General features: G+C 38.5%; 1 protein-coding gene across 2 annotated transcripts in view; it reads right to left on the bottom strand.

The window, feature by feature from the left end:
- The window catches only part of PACS1 (phosphofurin acidic cluster sorting protein 1), a 151,985-nt gene that overhangs the window by 127,193 nt on the left and 3,819 nt on the right, over positions 1-20,973 (bottom strand). The window contains exon 1 of one of the 2 annotated variants that reach the window (XM_042958570.1): positions 13,068-15,177. The exons of the other annotated variant lie outside the window; for it this stretch is intronic. Within the exon in view, the coding sequence (XP_042814504.1) occupies positions 13,068-13,075 (8 nt within the window). The 5' untranslated portion in view covers positions 13,076-15,177. Of the gene's footprint in view, positions 1-13,067; positions 15,178-20,973 lie in introns of those variants that run through there. 2 annotated transcript variants of the gene reach the window in all.

Raw genomic sequence — 20,973 nt, 5'->3', positions numbered from 1 at the left:
CAACATGACCAGATGATCAAGGTTAACATCACTGGTAATGGGATTGCTTAATATCGTGTGTCCCTTGATATGAAGTACTGAGAATATTACACATCATTTCTATGATATTTTTGCCAAGAAATCATGACCTGAGTCTGGTCATGAGGAAATATTAATGGATTCAGCTTGCAGATCATCCTCCTGAATATAGGACTGTTGAGGACAAAAATGACAGTAAAAGACTAAGGGGTTACTGCAGGCTGAAGGACATGGAGGACATGACAATGAAGTCCACTGCATGTTCTGCACTGGGATCCTGGACCAAAATGGAAAAGGAAACATTGTTGGGGCAGCTGGCAAAATGTGAACAGGGCCTGTTGCTAAAGGAGTAGGTTTTTATCGATTTTAATTACCTGACTTAGATATGTAGTAGTTAATTAGGAGTGCCCTTGACTGGGGAAAATACACACAGAAATAGTATGGAATCACAGGACAACACATATGAAACTTGTTCTCAAATGGCTCAGAAAAACCAATTTAGAGAAAGATAGTCTAATAGAGTAAATATGGTAAAATATTAACAGTTTGGGAATCTGGCTGAAGTGAGAGGAATGTGGAAGTTCCTCCCAATCACAGACTGGAAGAAAATAGTACAAGTATATTTCATTTTACTGCGCTTTACAGATAAAATATTTTTTACGAATGTAAGGTTTGTAACAACCCAGTGTCAACCAAGTCTGTCCATACCATTTTCCAAATGTACTTGCTCACTTTCTGTCTCTGTCACATTTTGGTAAGTCTCTCAATATTTCAAGCTCTTTTGTTATTATTATATTTGTTATGGTGATCTGTAATCAGTGATTATGACTTGCTAAAAGCTCAGGTAGTGGTTAGCATTTTTTAGCAATAAAGTATTTTTTTTTAATGTTTATTTATTTTGAGACAGAGAAGGAGTGCACGTGCACGCGCGCTCTTGAGCAGGGGAGGGGCAGAGAGAGAGGTAAAGAGAATCCCAAGCAGGCTCTTCACTGTCAGCACAGAGCCCAACACAGTCTCACAAACTGTGAGATCATGACCTGAGTCAAAATCTAAAGTCAGACACTTAACCTGACTGAGCCACTCAAGGCGCCCAGCAATAAAGTATTTCTAAATCGAGGTATTTACGTTGTTTTTTAGACATAATGCTATTGCACACTTAATAGACTATGAACACAACTTTAACATCTATTGGGAAACCAAAAAATTCATTTGACTCCCTTTCTTGCAATATTTGTATCAGTGGGGTGGTCTGGAACTAAATCCACAATATCTCTGAGATATGCCTGTGTATATCAGATGCACACACATGCATGCACACACACTCACATATACACACACGTATCTGAAAGGACCTGATCTGTAAGATATAAATAACTGCTACAAATAAATTATTAAAAGACAAACATACCAATTTATAAAACAGGGAAGATTTAAACAGATTTTTCACAGAAAAGGTATCTATCCAAATGGCCAGTCAGTAGGTACTCAATGTCATATTAAAGAAAGGCAAATTAGGGGTGCCTGGGTGGCTCAGTCGGTTAAGAATCCAACTCCTGGTTTTGGTTCAGCTCATGATCTCGCAGTTTGGGAGTTCAAGCCCTGTATTAGGTTCCATGATGACAGTGCAGAGCCTGCTTGGGATTCTCTCTCTCTCTCTCTCTCTCTCTCTCTCTCTCTCTCTCTCTCCCTCTCTCTCTGCCCCTTCCCTGCTCATGCATGTGTTCTCTCTCTAAAAACAAAAAACTTAAAAATAAAAAAAAGAAATGCAAATTAAATGAGAGGGAGTTACCATTTCGCACCCATGACCATGGCTAATTAAAAAGACTGACAAAACTTGGGGGGCCCGGGTGGCTCAGTCAGTTGAGCACCGACTTGGGCTCAGGTCATGATCTCACGGTTCGTGAGTTCGAGCCCCACGTCAGGTTCTGTGCTGATAGCTCAGAGTCTGGAGGCTGCTTCCGATTCTGTGTCTCTGTCTCTCTCTGCCCTTCCCGTGCTCGTGTTCTGTCTCTCAAAAATAAATAAACATTTAAAAAAAATTTTTTTAAAGACTGACAAACTAAATGCTAGTAGGGATGTGGAGCAATGGGAGCTTTCATACATTACTAGTCTTAGTTATCTACTGCTGTGTAATAACAGTGCCACGAACTTAGCAGCTTAAAACAACAGGCATTTATTATCTCACAGTTTCAATGGGTTAGAAGTCCAAGCATAGTTTAAGTGGGTCCTCAATAAGATTTCAACCAAGCTGTCGGCTGGGGCTATGGTCTCAAGAGAGGCTTGAGTTTCCAAGTTCACATGGATATTGGCAGCATTCAGTTCTTTGTGGGCTACTGGACTGAGGACCATGCGTTTTTGCTGACTGTGAACTTGAAGCTACCCTCAGCTCCCTGCCATACGGCCCTCTCCATAGGTAGCTCACAACATGGCAACTTGCTTCTTCAAAGCTGGCAAGGAGAGAGTGTCCTCACAATATAGCCATTACAATCTGATGTAACATTATCACATACACATAACGATGTATATCTTGTCACTCTTGTCATAGCCTATTAGAAAGGAACAAGTCCCACCCATATTCAAGGGGAGGGAATTACATTAGGCATAAATGCCAAGAGACAGGGGCATGGGGGCCACCTTAGAATCTGTCTGCCACACCAAGTAGGAATGTAAACTAACACAATCACTTTTGGTAAAATGGCAGTTTCTTATAAAGTTAAACAAATAGCTACACTAAGACCTACCATTTTACTCCTACATATCTACCCACAAAGAAATGAAAATATATGCCCATATAAAGACTTGTACAAGAAAACTCATAGCAGTTTTATTCATAAAAGCCAAAAACTGTAAACAACCTCTGTGTCCATCAACAGAAAAATATATAAACAAATTGTAGTCTTTTTTTCAATGAAATACTACTTGGCAACAAAAAAGAATGAACTACTAACACACACGACATGGATGAATCTGACAAAAGAAGGTCAACACAAGAACACATCCTACTGTATATGATTCCATTTATATGAGGTTCAAGAACATACCAATTAATCTCTGGTGATATAAACCAGAACAGCTACTGCCTATGAGAGGTGGGGACTGACTGCAAGTAATCAGTATGTTCTATATATTGATTCAAGTATTGATTATATAAATGTATATATTTTTCAAAACTCACCAAGCTATAAACTTAAGATCTGTGCATTTTACTGCACTTAAATTTACTTCTAAAAAAGAAATACTCATGTACATATTAATAGAAAAGAGAGTTTAGCATGGTAATTAAAAGAACAGATTCTGAGGCTGCACTGCCAAGGTTTAGACTCTGGCTATGTTACTTTCTTGGGCAAGTTACCTAACCTCTCTACCTATTTGATAATTAAATGAGTTAACACACACAGCAATTAGAACAGCACCTAGTATGTATCAGGCACTCAATGTTAGCTATTATTAAACAAAACAAAAAAAAACACAATTATTAATGTTAGGAAAAATTAAAAGTTGGCCGGGAAAGGAAAATCACAGTTTACTACATGACTGAACAGTGACTTGCCTTTCTATTGTCATAATAATAAAAACAAAAATTACACTTTTATTGGGAGAATGTGGTGATGGTGGCAATCTTCCACATATGGAATTCACCATAAAAAAAGACTGTCTCAGAAACAAGCCTTGTAGAACTACTTGACTCTCCAAAATATATGTATAACACTGATTAAAAATAAATACAACAAGGAAAAAAGACTATTGGGGGAAGTGGACTATTAAAATATAAAACCAGGCTGGGGTGCCTGGATGGCTCACTCAGTTAAGCATCTGACTCTTGATTTCGGCTTAGGTCTTGATCTCACAGCTGACATCATGGAGCCTGCTTGGAATTCTGTCTCTCCCTCTCTTCCTGCCCGTCTCACATACACGCATGTGTGCGCACACATTCTCTCTCTCTCTTAAAATAAATAAACTTAAAAAAATTAATAAAACCAGGTAGGAAGGGGTATCTGGGTGGCTCTATCAGTTAGGCATCCAACTCTTGGCTTCAGCTGAGGTCATGATGTTGTGGTTTCGCGAGTTCAAACCCCACCACATCAGGCTCTGCATCGGCAGCATGAAGCCTGCTTGGGATCCTCACTCTCCCTCTCTCTCTGTCTCTCCACCACTTGATCTGTGTCTATCTCTCTCAAAATATATAAACTAAACTAAACTAAACTAAAATAAAATATAACAAAACAGGAAAATAATCAAGTACTGACACTCAAATGAAACCAAAACACAACTAAAAGAAGCATCTAACTGTATAAGAAGTCTAGGGGCACCTGGATGGCTCAGTCTGTTAAGTGTCCGACTTTGGCACAGGTCATGATCTCAACAATTTGTGGGTTTGAGCCCCACATGCTGACAGCACAGAGCCTGGAGCCTGCTTCAGATTGTCTCCCTCTCTCTGCCCCTCCCTGCCCCCCCTCCGGCACTCTTTCTCTCTCTCAAAAATAAATAAACATTTAAAAGAAGAAGAAGAAGAAGAAGAAGAAGAAGAAGAAGAAGAAGCAGCAGAAGCAGCAGCAGCAGCAGCAGCAGCAGCAGCAGCAGCAGCAGCAGCTGCAGTCTAGAGAGAATATTAACCATGGGAGAAACATACTGAAATTCAGTATCATTTGAGTATTATGTATATTCCATATTAAAATCACAGAGATAGTATTCTTCCTCTCTCACAACTACATTTCAAGGTCTTATCACCTTTTTATTCAGTAGTAGGCCAGGCATTTCTCAATCCACTGGCTAGAAAACCATATAGAGAATTAATATGAATAAGGATTTAATTATAATAATGTATCACCTATATTCACATGGAAACTTTCACTGAGGAACATAAAACTTGCGTTGATTTTACCATAATCTTCAAAGCATTTCTAAGCAGTAAGATCATGAAGGAAATGGAAAGTGAGTGGTTTGCCTACTTTCATTCTGAAAACCAAAATTAAGATATAGGAATCACAACAGAGTAGTGATCTTTTTACCTTCCTATAAACACACAAGCTTTTAGAAAACAGACACCACTTTCCACCAACTTATTGCTATAGTGACCATGCGAGAAGAACCCCAGTGGAGCAGATCCAGCCTATTTAAGAGGCTTCACCTTGGTGACTGTGCTAACTGTCCCAAACTCACAAATCAACATCAATGGCATTTCTCTTGTACTCTAAGACAAACTGTCTCATCTTTTCTTCCCAACAATCTTGAATAGTCAGCTAGGCAGCTATTTTATTTCTTTCCATTCTAATGAGAAGATTGAAGATTAAAAGGTAACTTAATCCCAAATCACAGAGTTTTCATTAAAGGAAGACTTAATTCTTCTGGCTCCAAATCCAGTGTTCAATCCACTCTACCAGTATATTTATGCAAACAGAAGTTTGTGAAGATGAATCATTTGCTAATTTTTAAAGTCTAGATTATAGATGGCAACATTTGAAACTACTGGCTTGGGGCACCTGGATGGCTCAGCCAGTTAAATATCTGACTTTGGCTCAAGTCATGATCTCACAGTTCCTGAGTTCAAGCCCCGCGTTGGTCTCTGTGCTGACAGCCTGTCAGCATAGAGCCCACTTTGGATCCTCTTTCCCCCTCTCTTTGCCCCTCCCCTACTTGTACTGTCTCCAAAATAAATAAATATTTAAAAAAAGAAAAGAAAAGAAACTGTTCGCTTAGGTCTCTTCCTAAACAAACAAAAGGTCAACATATTTGAGGACATTCAAGCACACTTACATTTATGGGCTATGATAACTGTAACAAACACAAAATGTTTTAATAAGTGAGCCTTGAGATGCCTGGGTGGGTCAGTAGGTTAAGCATCTGACTTAGGCTCAGATCATGATCTCATGGTTTAGGAGTGTGAGCCCCACATCAGGCTCTGTGCAGACAGCTTAGAGCCTGGAGCCTACTTCGGATTCTGTATCTCCCTTTCTCCCTGCCCTCGTCCACTTGCACTCTGTCTCTCTCAAAAGCGAATAAACATCAAAAAAAATTTTTTTTAAGTGAGCCTTAATATAGTAATGATGGTAGTAATGCCTCTAAGGTGCTTTCCGGATTGTCACAATGATTGGGAACTTTACTGACATTTAATGGTGGAAAAACCAAGAATGCCAGACATCCTACAACCCATAATCCCTGTGAGTCTTGCACAACTAAGATATGACTACCTTCTACATGTTTCCAACATTCATGTAAGTGAAAGCATTCCACCTAAAGGGAGAACCAGGTTTCAGAGTGCCTAAAGCTTATTTCATTTGAAGGGTCCTGTATAAGAAAAAGCATACAAGTTCACAATTACAAAATTAGGTCTAGAATTTTAAAATACCAAATATGTAGGACTACATCTAAAGAAAGATGTACAATATTTCTATACAAATAAGTGCAGAATCAATTAAAGAAGATCTAAGTAAATGGAGGGACATATATCCATTAATTGAAAGACTCAATATTTTAAGGATTTCAACTCTCTCCAAATTAATCCACAGATTCAGAGCAATCCTAATACAATTCTCAAAAACAAAGGAAATTGAAAAGCTGGGTCTAAAATTTCTAAGGAAATGCAACAGAGCAAAGACCAGTCAAGGCAATCATGAACACACAGCTGGAAAACTTATACCACCAGGTAACAGGCCTATTATAGTAATATAATAGATATAGTAATAGAGACATGGAACATTAGTGTAAGCATGGACAGATTCACCAATATACAAAACAGAAAGTCTAAAATAGACCCACATGTAAAACATCATGTGATTTACGATGCAGAGCAGTGGAAAAAAGATAATCTTTTTAAATAAATGATGCAGGGAGGGTGGGGGTGCCTGGGTGGCTCATTCAGTTAAGCATGCAACTCTTGATTTCAATGTAGGTGATGATCTCACGGTTCATGAGCTTGAGCCCTGCATTGGGCTCCATACTGACACTGCGGAGCCTGCCTGGGATTCCCTGTCTCCCTCTCTCTCTGCCCCTCCCCTGCTCGGTCTTTACTTCTCTCTTTCTCAAAATAAATAAACATTTTTAAAAAGTCATAAAAAAATAAATGATTCAGGGGCGCCTGGGTGGCTCAGTCAGTTGAACGTTTGACGTCGGCTCAGGTCATGGTCTCACAGTTCATGAGTTCGAGTCCCGCTCTGGGCTCTGTGCTGACAACTCAGGGCCTGGAGCCTGCTTCAGATTCTGTGTCCCCTCTCTCTGCCCCTCCTACATTCACGCTCTGTCTCTGGTCTCTCTCAAATAAACATTTTAAAAAAATTGTTTTAAATAAATGTTGCAGGGTTAACTGAATATCCATATGGAGGAAAATATATCTTAACCCTTACTCACACCACACACAAATATCATTTCCATATGGACTGTAAATTTAACTGTAAAAAGTAAAACAATACAGCTTTTAAAAGAAAGCATCAGTGAACACCTTCATGATACTGAAGTAGGCTAAGATTCCTTAAAGAGGACATAAAAGGCACTAAATGTAACTGGGAAAATTGATAAATTGGACTAAATTAAGATTAATAATTTCTGTTCATCAAAAGACACCACTGGGGTGCCTGGGTGGCTCAGTCAGTTAAGCATCTGACTCTTGATTTCAGTTCAGGTCTTGATCTCAGGGTCGTGAGTTCAAGCCATGCATTGGGTTCCACACCGGGTGTGGCACCTACTTAAAAAAAATGAAGTGAAAGTGTGTCTGGGTGGCCCAGTTGGTTAAGTGTCTAACCTGATTTTGGCTCAGAACATGGTCTAACAGTTTGTGAGATCAAACCCCACATCAGGCTCTGCACTGACAGCATGGAGCCTGCTTGGGATTCTCTCTCCATCTCTCTCTGCCCCTCCCCTGTTCATGCTCTCCTTCTCTCTCTCTCTCCCTTCCTCCCTCCCTCTCTCCCTCTCTCTCTCTCTCTCTCTCTCAAAATAAATAAACATTAAAAAAAAATGAAGTGGAAAAAAATTAAGTGAAAGACACCATTAAAAGAGTAAAAAGGCTAAATAAATAAATAGGCAATCTATGGGGGTATAAGCAGATATTTGTAAGAAAAAGAACTGTAAGTCAATAAGATACAGAGACAACCCAATAGCAAAATGGGCAAACAACCTGAATAGACAATTCATAAAAGAGAATATCCAGATAGCTAATAAGCTTATGAAAAAGTATTCAACATCTTGAGGGAAATGCAAATTAAAAACACTGGAGAAACCATTTTACCCCTAACCAGAAGGATTAAAACAAAAAAGACAAAGAATACCACGTTTTGGTGGAGATGTGGTACAACCGGAACTCTCATATTGCTAAGCCGACCATACACATACCCCACGATCTGGCAATTCCACTCCTGCTTATATACTCAAAGGAAAGGAAATGAAATATATGAGAGTGCTTATATCAACTAATAAACATGTATAAGCATGTTCACAGCAGCACTATCCATACATCATCACCTCAAACTGGAAATTTTCCATGACCATTACCACAGAATGGTTAAATAACCTGTGATATATTCACACAGGGAACACTACACAACAAGAATACATGAACTGCAACTACATGCAACAATGTGGATGAATCACACAAACATCATGTTGAACAGAGTCAGATACAAGAGTGTACACATATGAAGTACAAAGGCAGGCAAAACTTGCCTTACACTGCTATAAGCTAGGATACTTGTCATTTTTGGTAGGGGGAGAGGTAGTGATTAGAAGCGGGCAAGGCAATGTTTTGGGTTGTTGGCAATGTTCTGTTTCCCAATGTGGATGCTAATTATGTGGGTATGTCCAGTGTGTAAAAATTCATTAACTGTACTTATTATGTATACTTTTCTAAGTATAGATTATACTTCAATAAAAGGTTGTATTTTTTTAAATTTGGTATAGGGCCATGAGGTAACCTGTGCACATGAAAAGCCTTAAAGCTTAAGCTTCATTAGATTCATAACAAATTCGCCTTTGGTCCCACCAGGCATATATGTATATATATGTAAATAATTATCTTATAATGACCTAAGTCTGTATCTAAATAGATTTTGCACAGAAATTTCAGTTTTTTCATCATTTAATATATAAGGAACTTTCCAGGAATGTAACTACTATGTGGATACAGGAAGGGCTGTATATTGTTTTGTTCAGAACTTTATGAAGATTTATTCAGAATTCTAGAAAATCCTATCATCAATGGCATTGCCACATATTATCTGAGTCACCCACGCAATACACCTGTATCAGTCTCTATTTATAGGTGTCACATTTACAGAGGAAAAACTATGTGTACCTGCAAGCACCTGACAGCTATGGTTTCTGACGTGCCATGCCATTTACAAATGTCTTCTGAGAATTCACATATAGAAATACAGATTGTATTACAAAGAGCCTTCCTTTTATCTTTCCTTCATACTGCAGTTAAGATATCGTAGACATGTTGGTAAGCTTTATTATCCGGGAATTTCATTTCAGGATAGAAAAAGGGCCATAAGTTCTAATTCCTGAGTTTAGTATCTGCTCTTGTACATGACTCACATTATCCAAATCACAAGTTAAGTAATATACTTACCTAAAATGTCAAAAAAAAAAAAAAAAAAAGGGGTGCCCAGGTGCCACTCCAAAAGCAGTTACCTAAATATATCTATCATAAATTTGATCTAGACATGGTAAACAGAATAAAAGGGAAATAAGAGTTCAAACTACAAGATCTAACTAAGCTTCTTTCCTTTTAAATCAGTAAGATCCAGTTTGGCATTCACAAGCAAAGGACTCCATTATTTTCCTGTTCTCTTTTAAAAATAGCTCCACCTTCAAGATTATACAAATTAGATCATTCTGCAGCAGGATTCCTCCTTACAGAGCAGCTCCCAGGAAGCACAGACAGGCTGTCTGCTGTTGAGCATTACTCATTAAAAAAACCAAAAAACAAAAACCAAATATTTTTGACTTTTCAGCTTCACTGGGTTAGTGACAAAGAACATGTGCTATAGGTATCAATAGCTTCTGCAACAGATCTCCCTCATAATTAATCCCTCATTGATTAAAACCCATCAAATAAATAAGGATCACAGAGGAGATACCACACCAAGCAAGCATGACAGCAGAAAAATCAGGGATGTTGACACTCAGCTGCTCCATCATAGCTTCATCATGGCCTAAGCACTAAAAGAAATTAATCTAACTTATTAACACAGTCAGTTGCCAGTCTATCGATTATTCCATCACCCAGTAAATTCCCAAGGAAATTTATTTCCAATTAATTGCAGATGGCAAAAGTAGAAACAGGGGCGCCTGGGTGACTCGGCCGGTTGAGCATCCGACTTTGTCTCAGGTCACGATCTCACCGCTTGGGGGTTTGAGCCCCGCACTGGGCTCTGCTGATAGCTCAGAGACTGGAGCCTGCTTCGGATTCTGTGTCCTGTTCTCTCCCTGTCCCTCCCTCACTCATGCTCTGTCTCTCTCTCTCTCTCTCAAGAATAAATAAAACATTAAAAAAATAATTTTTAAAAAAGTAGAAACAAACTCCCTCAAGAACCTTGACGAGTTCAGTTATACAGATCTCATTCTTATATAATGTCACTTAAGCAAGATAAAGTGGTGACAATAATAGTAAATTTTTTTATAAAAATCAGAAAACCAACACAAGGAAGTTAATGAAATGTTCAAGTCATCTTTGAATCCTTTTGCTCCATCATACCCCAAATCCAACCCATAAGCAAATCCTTTAGGCTTGAAAATATACCTAGAATCTGATGAATTCTCTTTTCCTCCACCTCTACCAACCTGTTCCAAGCCAATATTAGCTCCCACGACATCATCACAACACCTCTACCTAGACTCCCTGCTTTCACCCTACCCTTCTTTATAGGCTATTCTATACACAGTGGTCAGTGGGTATTTTAATATGAAAGTCATTATCATGCCTCTTCTGTGGCTCAAAACCTCTAATGGCTTCCCATCTCACTCAAAGTCAAAGCTAAGTCTTACAATGGTCTATAAGATCTGGGTCCCCTTTGCTTACTCACTCCTCTTTCATTTGGCTCAAGTGCACTGGCCTCTTGGATATTTCTGGAACCTACCAGTTCTTGCTGTCCCCTCTACTGGCTTGCTTAAATGTGTGCTCCACAAGGACTGTTCCTCCTCTCTGAGATCTTTTAGAACACCTTATTTAAAACTAACTCTCTCTCTGCCCCATTTAACCCCCTTTCCTACCTTACTTTTCCCCACCAGACATACCCTATCATTTGCTCATTCATCTGCTTATGGTCTGTTGCCCACCTAGAAGGTAAACCCCACAAGAGCTGAGATTGTGTCTCTTTTATTAACTGTTCTCTCCTCAGTGTCTGAAATACTGACCAGCATATGATGTATACTCGACAGTTATTTGCTGACTAAATGACTATTAGGTAGAGAAAGAGTTAAAGAGACTTATCCAAATCCACATGATGAAGTAAAGCCAAATAAGAAACCAAATTCTAAAGTCAAAACATTTTTGGCATATGGTTTTAAACAGATTATAGCAATTTGCTAACTTTCCTACAGTGATAAGAATAGGAGGAAATACCTGAATGAGCATCAAACAAAACAAAGCAAAGCAAAACAAAACAAAACCCAAAGAGAGCCATCATTCCAAACATTTTTCTAAAAATGTTATCTTAAATGGACTCAAATAAGATGAAGCCTCACCAACTGAGACATGCATTCATTCATCAGTGAGGCTGCCTGAGAACGAGGCCCTTGCTGAACTTAAGTAAACATATCACTTGGCCTAAGTCCAAAGCATGCCAAACTAATTTTATGACAAATCTTAGTTTAGGAGATCATGTCCCATTTCAAGCCCAAATTCACCCCCACAATGAAATGATAATTTCCTTTTTCTCCATGGAGAGAAAAAGCTCACCAAAAAAGATTAATGGGTAATATTTAATAGTATTATAGCTATCCTTTTTTTATAAGTTTTTTTAAAGGAAAGATAGAGGGGATTATCTACAAGTAATAAAAACAAAGCGATAATGATAATTACATACAGTTAATGAACACTTCTCCCCATTAAAGACAAGGGCATAAACAATTTATTGCACATTTTGGTGACAGAGAGGAAATACAATTAAATCCATTAATAGCTACAAGAGTTTTTATGTTCCCAAAGGACCTTGGTTTCCAGAGTTGCTTATTCATTTTCATCCACAGCAAAAATGGTGTATGGCAGAGACGACAAATTCTGTAGACTACTTTCCACATACTTAAGTTTTGAGGAGACAATTTTATTAAACAATAAAACAAAACAAACAAACAAAAACCTACTTGTGGGGCATCTGGATGGCTCACTCAGTTAAGCATCCAACTCTTGACTTCAGCTTAGGTCATGATTTCATGGTTCAGGAGTTCAAGCCCTGTGTCAGGCTGTGCTGACAGCACGGGGGCCTTCTCTCTCTCTCTTTCTCTCAATAACTAATTAAATAAATAAATAAACACACTTTAAAAAAACCTACTTGTAGGGGTGCCTGGGTGGCTCAGTCGGTTAAGCGTCCGACTTCGGCTCAGGTCATGATCTCGCGGTCAGTGAGTTTGAGCCCCACGTCGGGCTCAGTGCTGACATCTCAGAGCCTGGAGCCTGTTTCAGATTCTGTGTCTCCCTCTCTCTCTGACCGCACCCCCCCCCCCCTCCGTTTATGCTCTGTCTCTCAAATAAATAAATGTTAAAAAAAAAATTTTTTTTAATAAAAATAAAAAAAATAAAAAAATTAAAAAACCTACTTGTGAAGACAATGTAAAAGATGACTAATGTATCTATCACAGTCTATCACAGGTCAACAAATATTATATCATCAAATTCATAGTTTCACTGACATTACCCAAAGATGGTATGATTTCTATGAATATAAATGCTCAAACATTTTACAAACATTTTGTTTCTCTTCATAACAAATCAGCAAGGCAAAAAAAAAAAAAAAAAAAAAAGGTGTATTCACTTTAAAAAAACGAGAAAAAAAGTGACTTGCCTAGATGTAATCAAAACAAATTTAACCAAGCAATAGATATAGGGCTTTACTTACCAATTCATAATTCTCCAACCAAACGCAAAATTTGACTTGTATCTCGAACTGCATCTTCAAAAGGGTTTTTGACTCCTTAAGACTTTAGAAGATTAACCCTCTACCCTAACTCACCAGCAATCCCATCCTTGGAGTACAACCCAGACGAAGAAGTAGGTAAAATGTTTCTTTCTAGCCCTAAAACACTCCGGCTGTGAATCTCCCGTATTCAAATGATACTGTCCATTCCTCTTAGCCTTCATAATACAGAGCCATTCACTCCTAACATATTTGATTGTCTGGTTTTTAGCCCATGGTCTAATCAAAGCAGTAAAGCAGAAAGAAGGCATATTGAAGCAATGGGGGAAATAAAACAAAAACAAAACTAAAAAAGCAAACACATTAGTTTAAAAATATGCAACACATACCAGTCTACACTCTTCAGCTCAAGCCCTGTTGTTAACCATGAGGATCTCATTCATCATGATGATCCACATTTGAAAAGAAGTTAATCTGTGTTTTACATACTCTTAAGGAAGAACAGAAACATGTTAATATATTTGTAGATTTCCAACTAAAATGAGACAGTAGAGTCTTGGTACTTATTAAAGGAGAGAATTAACATACACACACACACACACACACAAATCCAAATGTTTCATGACAGGCCTTAAATGTATTATCAGGTTTCTCCTGTAAGAGTAGAATAGAATTTTTCTATAGTTTGAGACATAAAAAAGAAAGCTTAAAGAGACAAGAGAAAAAATATCAACCCCATTTAAATCCTCATTTTCTTAGGAGTCACTTAGCTTTTATTGGTAATAAATGACTAGCTGTAAACCGGTTTAGTTGCTCTTCTGGCGGCCAAACCAGAGCTAAAGAAGTCAGCAGGTAGAATAGGGAAGCTGTCAAGTCAAATTGGCTCAAAACAAAGTTGTGGTTTGCAGGCGGGGCCTGCACCAACTCTTCCGTTCATATAAGCTGGCAGGATGTAGAAACAGGATCCTGATCCAGCCACTGCTTCAGAGAACCAAAATATTTTGTTTTGACTTTCTAGACTATTAAGCTTGGGGTTTGGCAGGATCTGTGTCTAAAGTGAATCCAACACCTTATGATAGTCCCACTGAGGAAATCGTAATATCAACAAAGTTGCCCTGACTGCAGAAAGAAAGCAGACTTTGGAGGGGTACTGGGGAGAGACCAGAGAAGTTGGACTGGCAATAAACATAGCAATAGTAATAGTAGTAACAGCTATTATTTTTAAGTGTTTTCTATGTGCTACGTAAGCATTTACTTGTATTAATATCATTTAATCCTCATAATTAATGAGGGGTAGGGACATTAGGCCTATTTTGCAAATGAGAAAATTAAAGCATTAGAGAGGTTAAATAATTTGCCCAAATCACTAAATGGTAAAGGATAGAATCGGGATTAAAATCCTGGCTAACTGGCTCCAGAACTGGCACTTGTAGCCATTGTGGTATTAAATTTCTTACTATCTATGATTTGGTAATAGAGCAGCATTCTGTAATTCTAATATGACAAAATATAAACATTAAATATTATTTGTCAACTATGAGAACCAGCCAGGGCTCGGGGAACACCAAGTTTAAACAGAGAAATCGTTCTGGTGTCAGATAATCATAAATCATGAGACAAATCCCAGCTCCACCTACCTCTAAACTGTGTAGCCTTACAAAATGCCTTCACCTCACTGGGCCTTGATTTTCTTTTCTGGGAAAGGGATCTCAGTACCTGCCTCTGATGGTTATTGTGACACGCAGTAAATGCTCAATTAGTTAGGTTTATTTCATTCAAGCATCAGCTAAAACATGGCTTCCCCAGAGGCCTTCTCTGACCGCCCTATCCAAAAGTGCCCTTCTGCCAACATTCTCAATTCCCTCACTATGCTTTATTTTTCATCGTGGTACTCACTCATTACCTATTTATTATAAATATATTGGTTTATTATCTTTCTCCCTCCACCACAATGTATACTCTAGGAGAGAGTTAATTTTGTCAACTTGTTTGCTACTTCTTCCTCAGCACCTATAGCAGTGCTTGGCACATAGAAATATTCAGTAAGTATTTGCTGAATGAAAGAACTGTGTATAACAGATTTTCATTCAATAAACATTATAAATAAAAAGGTACTGTTTATGTGACAAATGTACTTATTGAGCACCTATAAAGTAACTAATAAATGAACAAGATTATTTCAGATGATAGTAGCTAGTTGTGAAGATTTATAAACTCCCAGAATGACTAGGCAGGTTATGAGAGCTTTCCAAGGTGGTGGGTTAACTGAGATCTGAATGATACCCAGGAGCCAGCCATTTGATGATGTGGGACAAGGCATAAGTGCAAAAGCCCAAAGGCGGAGATGACCTTGTCTAAGGCCCAGCTTCCCCAGAGCCAAGTGAGCATGGTGGAGAATGACAGAAGAGAAGGTCAAAGACACAGGAAGAGGTCACATCCTAAAGTCTTTCCTAAGGCATGAAAAGGGGTTTTACTCTAAGTATGATGAACAGTTATTTGATAGTGTCACTAATCTTCACCCACTAGAATGTATACTTTATGAAATCAAGGATTCTGTTTGTGACACACACCAGCTGGTCTATAAGCATTTGCTAAATGAATGAACTGGGAAGATTATGAAGAAGGGAGTGGCATACGCTGATTTTCCTTTGAAACATCACCCTGAACTACTACTAGTGGTTACATTCTGGAGGAAACTAAGGTGGCAAAAGATGGGTGGAATTACAAACAGCAGAGTGCAGTGTGGTTTGACAGGTATGGTAATACAAAGAAGAAACGGAAAGAATAAAGCAGCTCTGTAAACCTTGAAGCCATTTGTTGTTTTTAAACAGGAGACAGGAAAAGGTCAGTGAGGAGAGAAGAAGTAAAGGACAACTGATGGATGTCCTAAGCCTTTTGTGTTTGCTGTAGTGAAAGAAAGAAAGAAAGAAAGAAAGAAAGAAAGAAAGAAAGAGAAAGAAAGAAACTGCAACAAAGAATCTCTATCTCACCTATGAAAGGAGGAACGAAAGGAAACTCAAGACACACACAAAATATTTTGAAGAACAACTGTAAAGAAAAAACACCTTTTTATGTCTAAGCACAATAAGCAGTCTAAATTTCCTCAGGGACAAGTCATAAGCTAATTATACCCACAATGTGACCTGGGGGAAATCTTGCTCACAGTAAGGTTTTGAGAGGCAAGCTGTCATTTGGAAGAGTTAGTCCACAAAAAGAGGAACAGGTATTCCTCTGGTAGGAATCAAGTTTGAAAACATCACTCCCTTCGTATCTACCTTTATCTGTATCAGGCCACTAAAAAATACATACAAGGCAAATTACAGTGTAACTACTAAGATCCACATCACAGTTCTAAAAATTTTTTGGCCAAAACATTCTATGGGTATTACCTAGTGTCATGTTCACAGAACTTAGAAGCACTACGAGGGCTGAAAGGGTGAATGAAGAGTGGGTTTATCTGGACCATTGCTCCGAAAAAGAAAAAGGGAAAAACAGTATTCAGGACCAGAAAATGTGTGAAGCTGCACCTAAACTCAGAGATTCTCACCTTGAGTATATCTTAAAACACTTTACTATCTAAAAGGATCTACATAAATATTTAACAAATAAATAAATTGGGGCACTTGGGTGGCTCAGTCAGTTAAGTGTCTGACTTCAGCTCAGGTCATGATCTCACAGTTTGTGAGTTCGAGCCCCGCGTCGGGCTCTGTGCTGACAGCTCAGAGCCTGGAGCCTGCTTCGGATTCTGTGTCTCCCTCTCTCTGTGCCCCTCCCCTGTTCATGTTCTGTCTCTCTCTGTCTCAAAAATAAATAAAACATTAAAAAAATTTTTTTTAAACAAATAAATAAATGTGTCATTTTCAATACTACTTTGTCAACTATGCTTCATCATCCACTCACCATGAGTGTCTAGAACATTCCCCATTCACCACATTTGCTATCAGTAAAAAGAAATATGCAACTCTAGAACCAAGAAAGGTAAGGGGTAGAGCAAAACTTTAGTCCCCCATGTCTTCATCCATTCAAAAACAAAGCTGTTCTTTTTTTACAGCTTTATTACAATATAAAATTTGTAAGGTTCACTCCTTTAAGGTATACAATTGAGTAGAGTTGATATGTATTTTTAAATATATATTTTTTAAAACAATATTCACTGGTCTTTTCTGTAACACGTTTATTACATAAAGTTTAGAAATCACACAAAAAAAATAAGGCCAAAAATTATTATCATACATAATCCAATCATCTAAAGTCATTTTAGAATTAATGACTCCAGGGGCACCTGGGTGGCTCAGTCAGTTAAACATCTGACTCTTGATTTTGGCTCAGCTCATGATCTCACAGTTCATGGGAAAAAGCACAGGGCCCACTTGGGATTCTCTCTCTCCCCCTCCCCCATGCATGCACTCATTCTCTCTCCCTCTCTCAAAATAAATAAATATTTTTTTAAAAATTAAAATTAAAAAAATAATAATGAAGTCTGTAAAATTAATGTCTCCAGTTAGTTTTCTCAATAGGTATTGACTAAGACCTAAAATTGTGGGAAACAAACGGCAGGAAGGCATCAGGAAGCAATTCCCTACAGGAAGAAGTGAGCAGATTAAAAGGTAAAAATCTTTAAAGGAGAACAACTAACAGAAGAAAACTAACAGGCCCTTGAAATAGTGAAGAAAAGGGGCATATTAAAATAATTTGGAAGAGGACAAAAGAATTCAGTTTAATTAAATGAATAAGGAGAAACCACACAGATATTAATACTAGAAATATCACAGGCAATTTTCTCTTTAAAATAGTGTTAGCTGGGGCACCTGGGTGGCTCCGTCGGTTAAGCGTCTGACTTCGGCTCAGGTCATGATCTCACAGTTTGTGAGTTTGAGCCCCACACTGGGCTCTGTGCTGACAGCTTAGAGACTGGAGCCTGCTTCAAATTCTGTGTGTCCCTCTCTCTCTGCTCCTCTCCTGCTCATGCTCTGTCTCTCTCTCCTTCAAAAATAAATAAAAACATTAAAAAAATAAAAAAAATTTTAGTGTTAGCTAATAGAACTTTCTATGGTGCTGAAAATGTTCTATATCTGCCTTGTCTAATACGAAAGCCGCTAATCACATGTGACTAGTGTGACAAGAAATGTGGCTAATAAAACTAAGAAAGGGAATTTAAAATTTTATTCAATTTTAACTTAAATAGCCACATGCAACTAGTGGTTACTATACTGAACAGCACAGCTTTAAAGAGAAAACAGCTTACGATGTTAAGATGTAATTGGATGTCAAATGGAATGCTTTCACAAACTGTTTTCTAGAAGATACACAAGCTAAGAAACCATTTATCATCATTTACTGGCCTTCTCTACTGCTCTTCTACTCTACTTCTCTACCCAAGGTAGAGGCCAGGTTTAGGTCAGCCTAAGCGGCAACCTGAGCTGTGACTACAGCTATTCTCTGGTTTGTAAAAAGGAAAAAGGGAGTACAGGTCCAGCAGGCTTTCTAACCAGACAACTGCCCTATGAATGGCAGGAAAAGGAAAATACTCTATAGAGTTGGTGCCTAGGCATAAACATCGTGATTCCCTAAAACCCTCAGAAGCTATGCTGGTTGTTCTTCCAACTAGGCCTAGGGAAGGCCTAGGGAATGGAGGATTCTATCAGTGCTTGCCAATCTAGAAACAAACCACCTCACTCAATCCAGCCCAAGGGGCTTCTGAAAGACATTCTAAGACCAACTTCAAACTCTCTTTTCTCAAGAGCCCTAATACCACTCCGAATCCATAATGGAAAAAGACCAGCTCTTGTGAGCATTCCCACAGCTACTCTAGATGTCTAAAGTACCCGCAGCATGTGACACCACAGATGCAAGCGAAGCCAACTCCAAATTTCAGAGGACCCACTGAACCTTCAAGTCCAGGCCAAAACAAGACAAGCCTCCTAGGTTGAAGCAGTGAAAAGACACAGCCCATATTCTTACTTGCACCTCCCTCATGCACACTGAGGCAAACACTCCCAGTAACAGCTTATTGGCTCAGCTAAGAAATTGGAAAACTAGTTTAAAAAGAAATCACATAACCACTAATGTGCCCAAAAGATCTGTAAATCAATACTTGTAAAGCGGACTTGTGAAAGTCATTCTCTTTCTGACAAGGAATCTGAGCTTCCACAGGGACAATGGATAATATTACCACGATAGAGAAGATATTCTATTACAACACTCACAATGTGAAACTCAAATCTAAGATACAAAGATGCTTTTAAGACTTTTAATGGTAAGGCAATAATAGAAATTTCACCAGGTCTCTCTTATTTGACCAATTTCATTTACTTCATATCTATCATTTAAGAAGTACCTTCTCTTACAATCTATAGGTCCTATTATATATTTATTTCACCCACATTTTAGAATGAATGGCAAGTAAAAGTGTTCCCAATTAATGGATTAAAAAACTAAAGTGTGGAAGAGTTTGCCTTGGCATCCAGTAAGAATACAAGAGTAATATACCCTGGCTTGCCTAGTGCTTTTGTGGTTAGAGGGGCAACTGCCCCTAAGTGTCCTGATGAAAATAACACTTCTACTGTATACTAGTCATGCCAACTTAGCCATGACCACCTCCTTTGGTTCTAACAGTTTTGTCCAAGCAGGCTTAACTTCAGTACCCCCTTTAAAAAAAAAATGTGGTCTAAGGAGAAATGTGACTCATAACTCCTGAACTCTTTCCCTAAGTGTACATACAGATAAGGATATGCAAATGTGCTTTGTACTCAAAGACAAATGTGATACAGTTTGTGAGTGATACAGCAGAGCACATTTTATCTCCTAATAATTGGTTTTACAAAATCCACTGAGGAAATTTTGTATACCTGTGAAATTTAATGATTTTTCTGCCTCTCCTACTTAAGTATCTCAAATAGAGAAAAGAACACCAGGGAAAACTTCACCATATACCACACAAGACCCAAAGAGAAGAGATCAACAATGACACTCTAAAACTCTTCCCTTGGGGCACCTGGGTGGCTCAGTTGGTTAAGCATCAGATTCTTGATTTCAGCTCAGGTCATTATCTCACAGTTTGTGAGTTTGAGCCCAACATCAGGCTCTGTGCTGACAAAGCACAGATTGGGATTCTCTCTCTCCCGCTTTCTCTCTGTCCCTCCACCACTCTCACAAGCGAGCTCACTCTCTCTCAAAAATAAACAAACATTAAAAAAAAGATAACATCAAACAACATGCCACCTGGCCAAATGTCACCATACCACTAGCCAAAACATGGGCCATAGGAGAGGAAGCACTACTTAGTACAGAGGGAAAACAATGCCACCATCTAAAGCTGTGAATTTTAAAAAGGAGCTATAATAGATCCACCCGCTTGTAACAGAATCTTAAAAGCCAACTGTATTTCCTACTGATCACCTGTGGAAAGCAAAAACAAAGACAAGACTAGGGCTTTTTCCTTCATAATTCCCATCTTTCTGTACTGCTTGAATGTCTAATCATGGACATGTATCAATATTTTAATTTTAAAAATGTTGATAAAAATGTCAATGAATAAGGGCATCTGAGTGGCTCAGTCAGTTAAGCTTCTGACTGTTGATCTGAGCTCAGGTCTTGATCTCGGGGCCATGAATTCAAGCCCCAAGTTGGGCTCCATGCCCAGCATAGAGCCTACTTATAAAAAAAAAAAGTGGGGCGCCTGGGTGGCTCAGTCAGTTAAGAGTCCGACTTCAGCTCAGGTCATGATCTCATCATTTGTGAGTCCCAGCCCTGCATCGGGCTCTGTGCTGACAGCTTGGAGCCTGGAGCCTGCTCCGGATTCTATGTCTCTCTCTCTCTGCCCCTCCCCTGCTCATACTCTTTCTCTCTCTCAAAAATAAACATTAAAAAAATTTTAAGTCAATGAATA

This window comes from Panthera tigris, chromosome D1 (genome assembly GCF_018350195.1).
Source record: "Panthera tigris isolate Pti1 chromosome D1, P.tigris_Pti1_mat1.1, whole genome shotgun sequence".
NCBI lineage: Eukaryota > Metazoa > Chordata > Mammalia > Carnivora > Felidae > Panthera > Panthera tigris.
The sequence above is the reverse complement of the archived record's forward strand: the minus strand, read 5'-3'. Positions and strand labels throughout refer to the sequence as shown.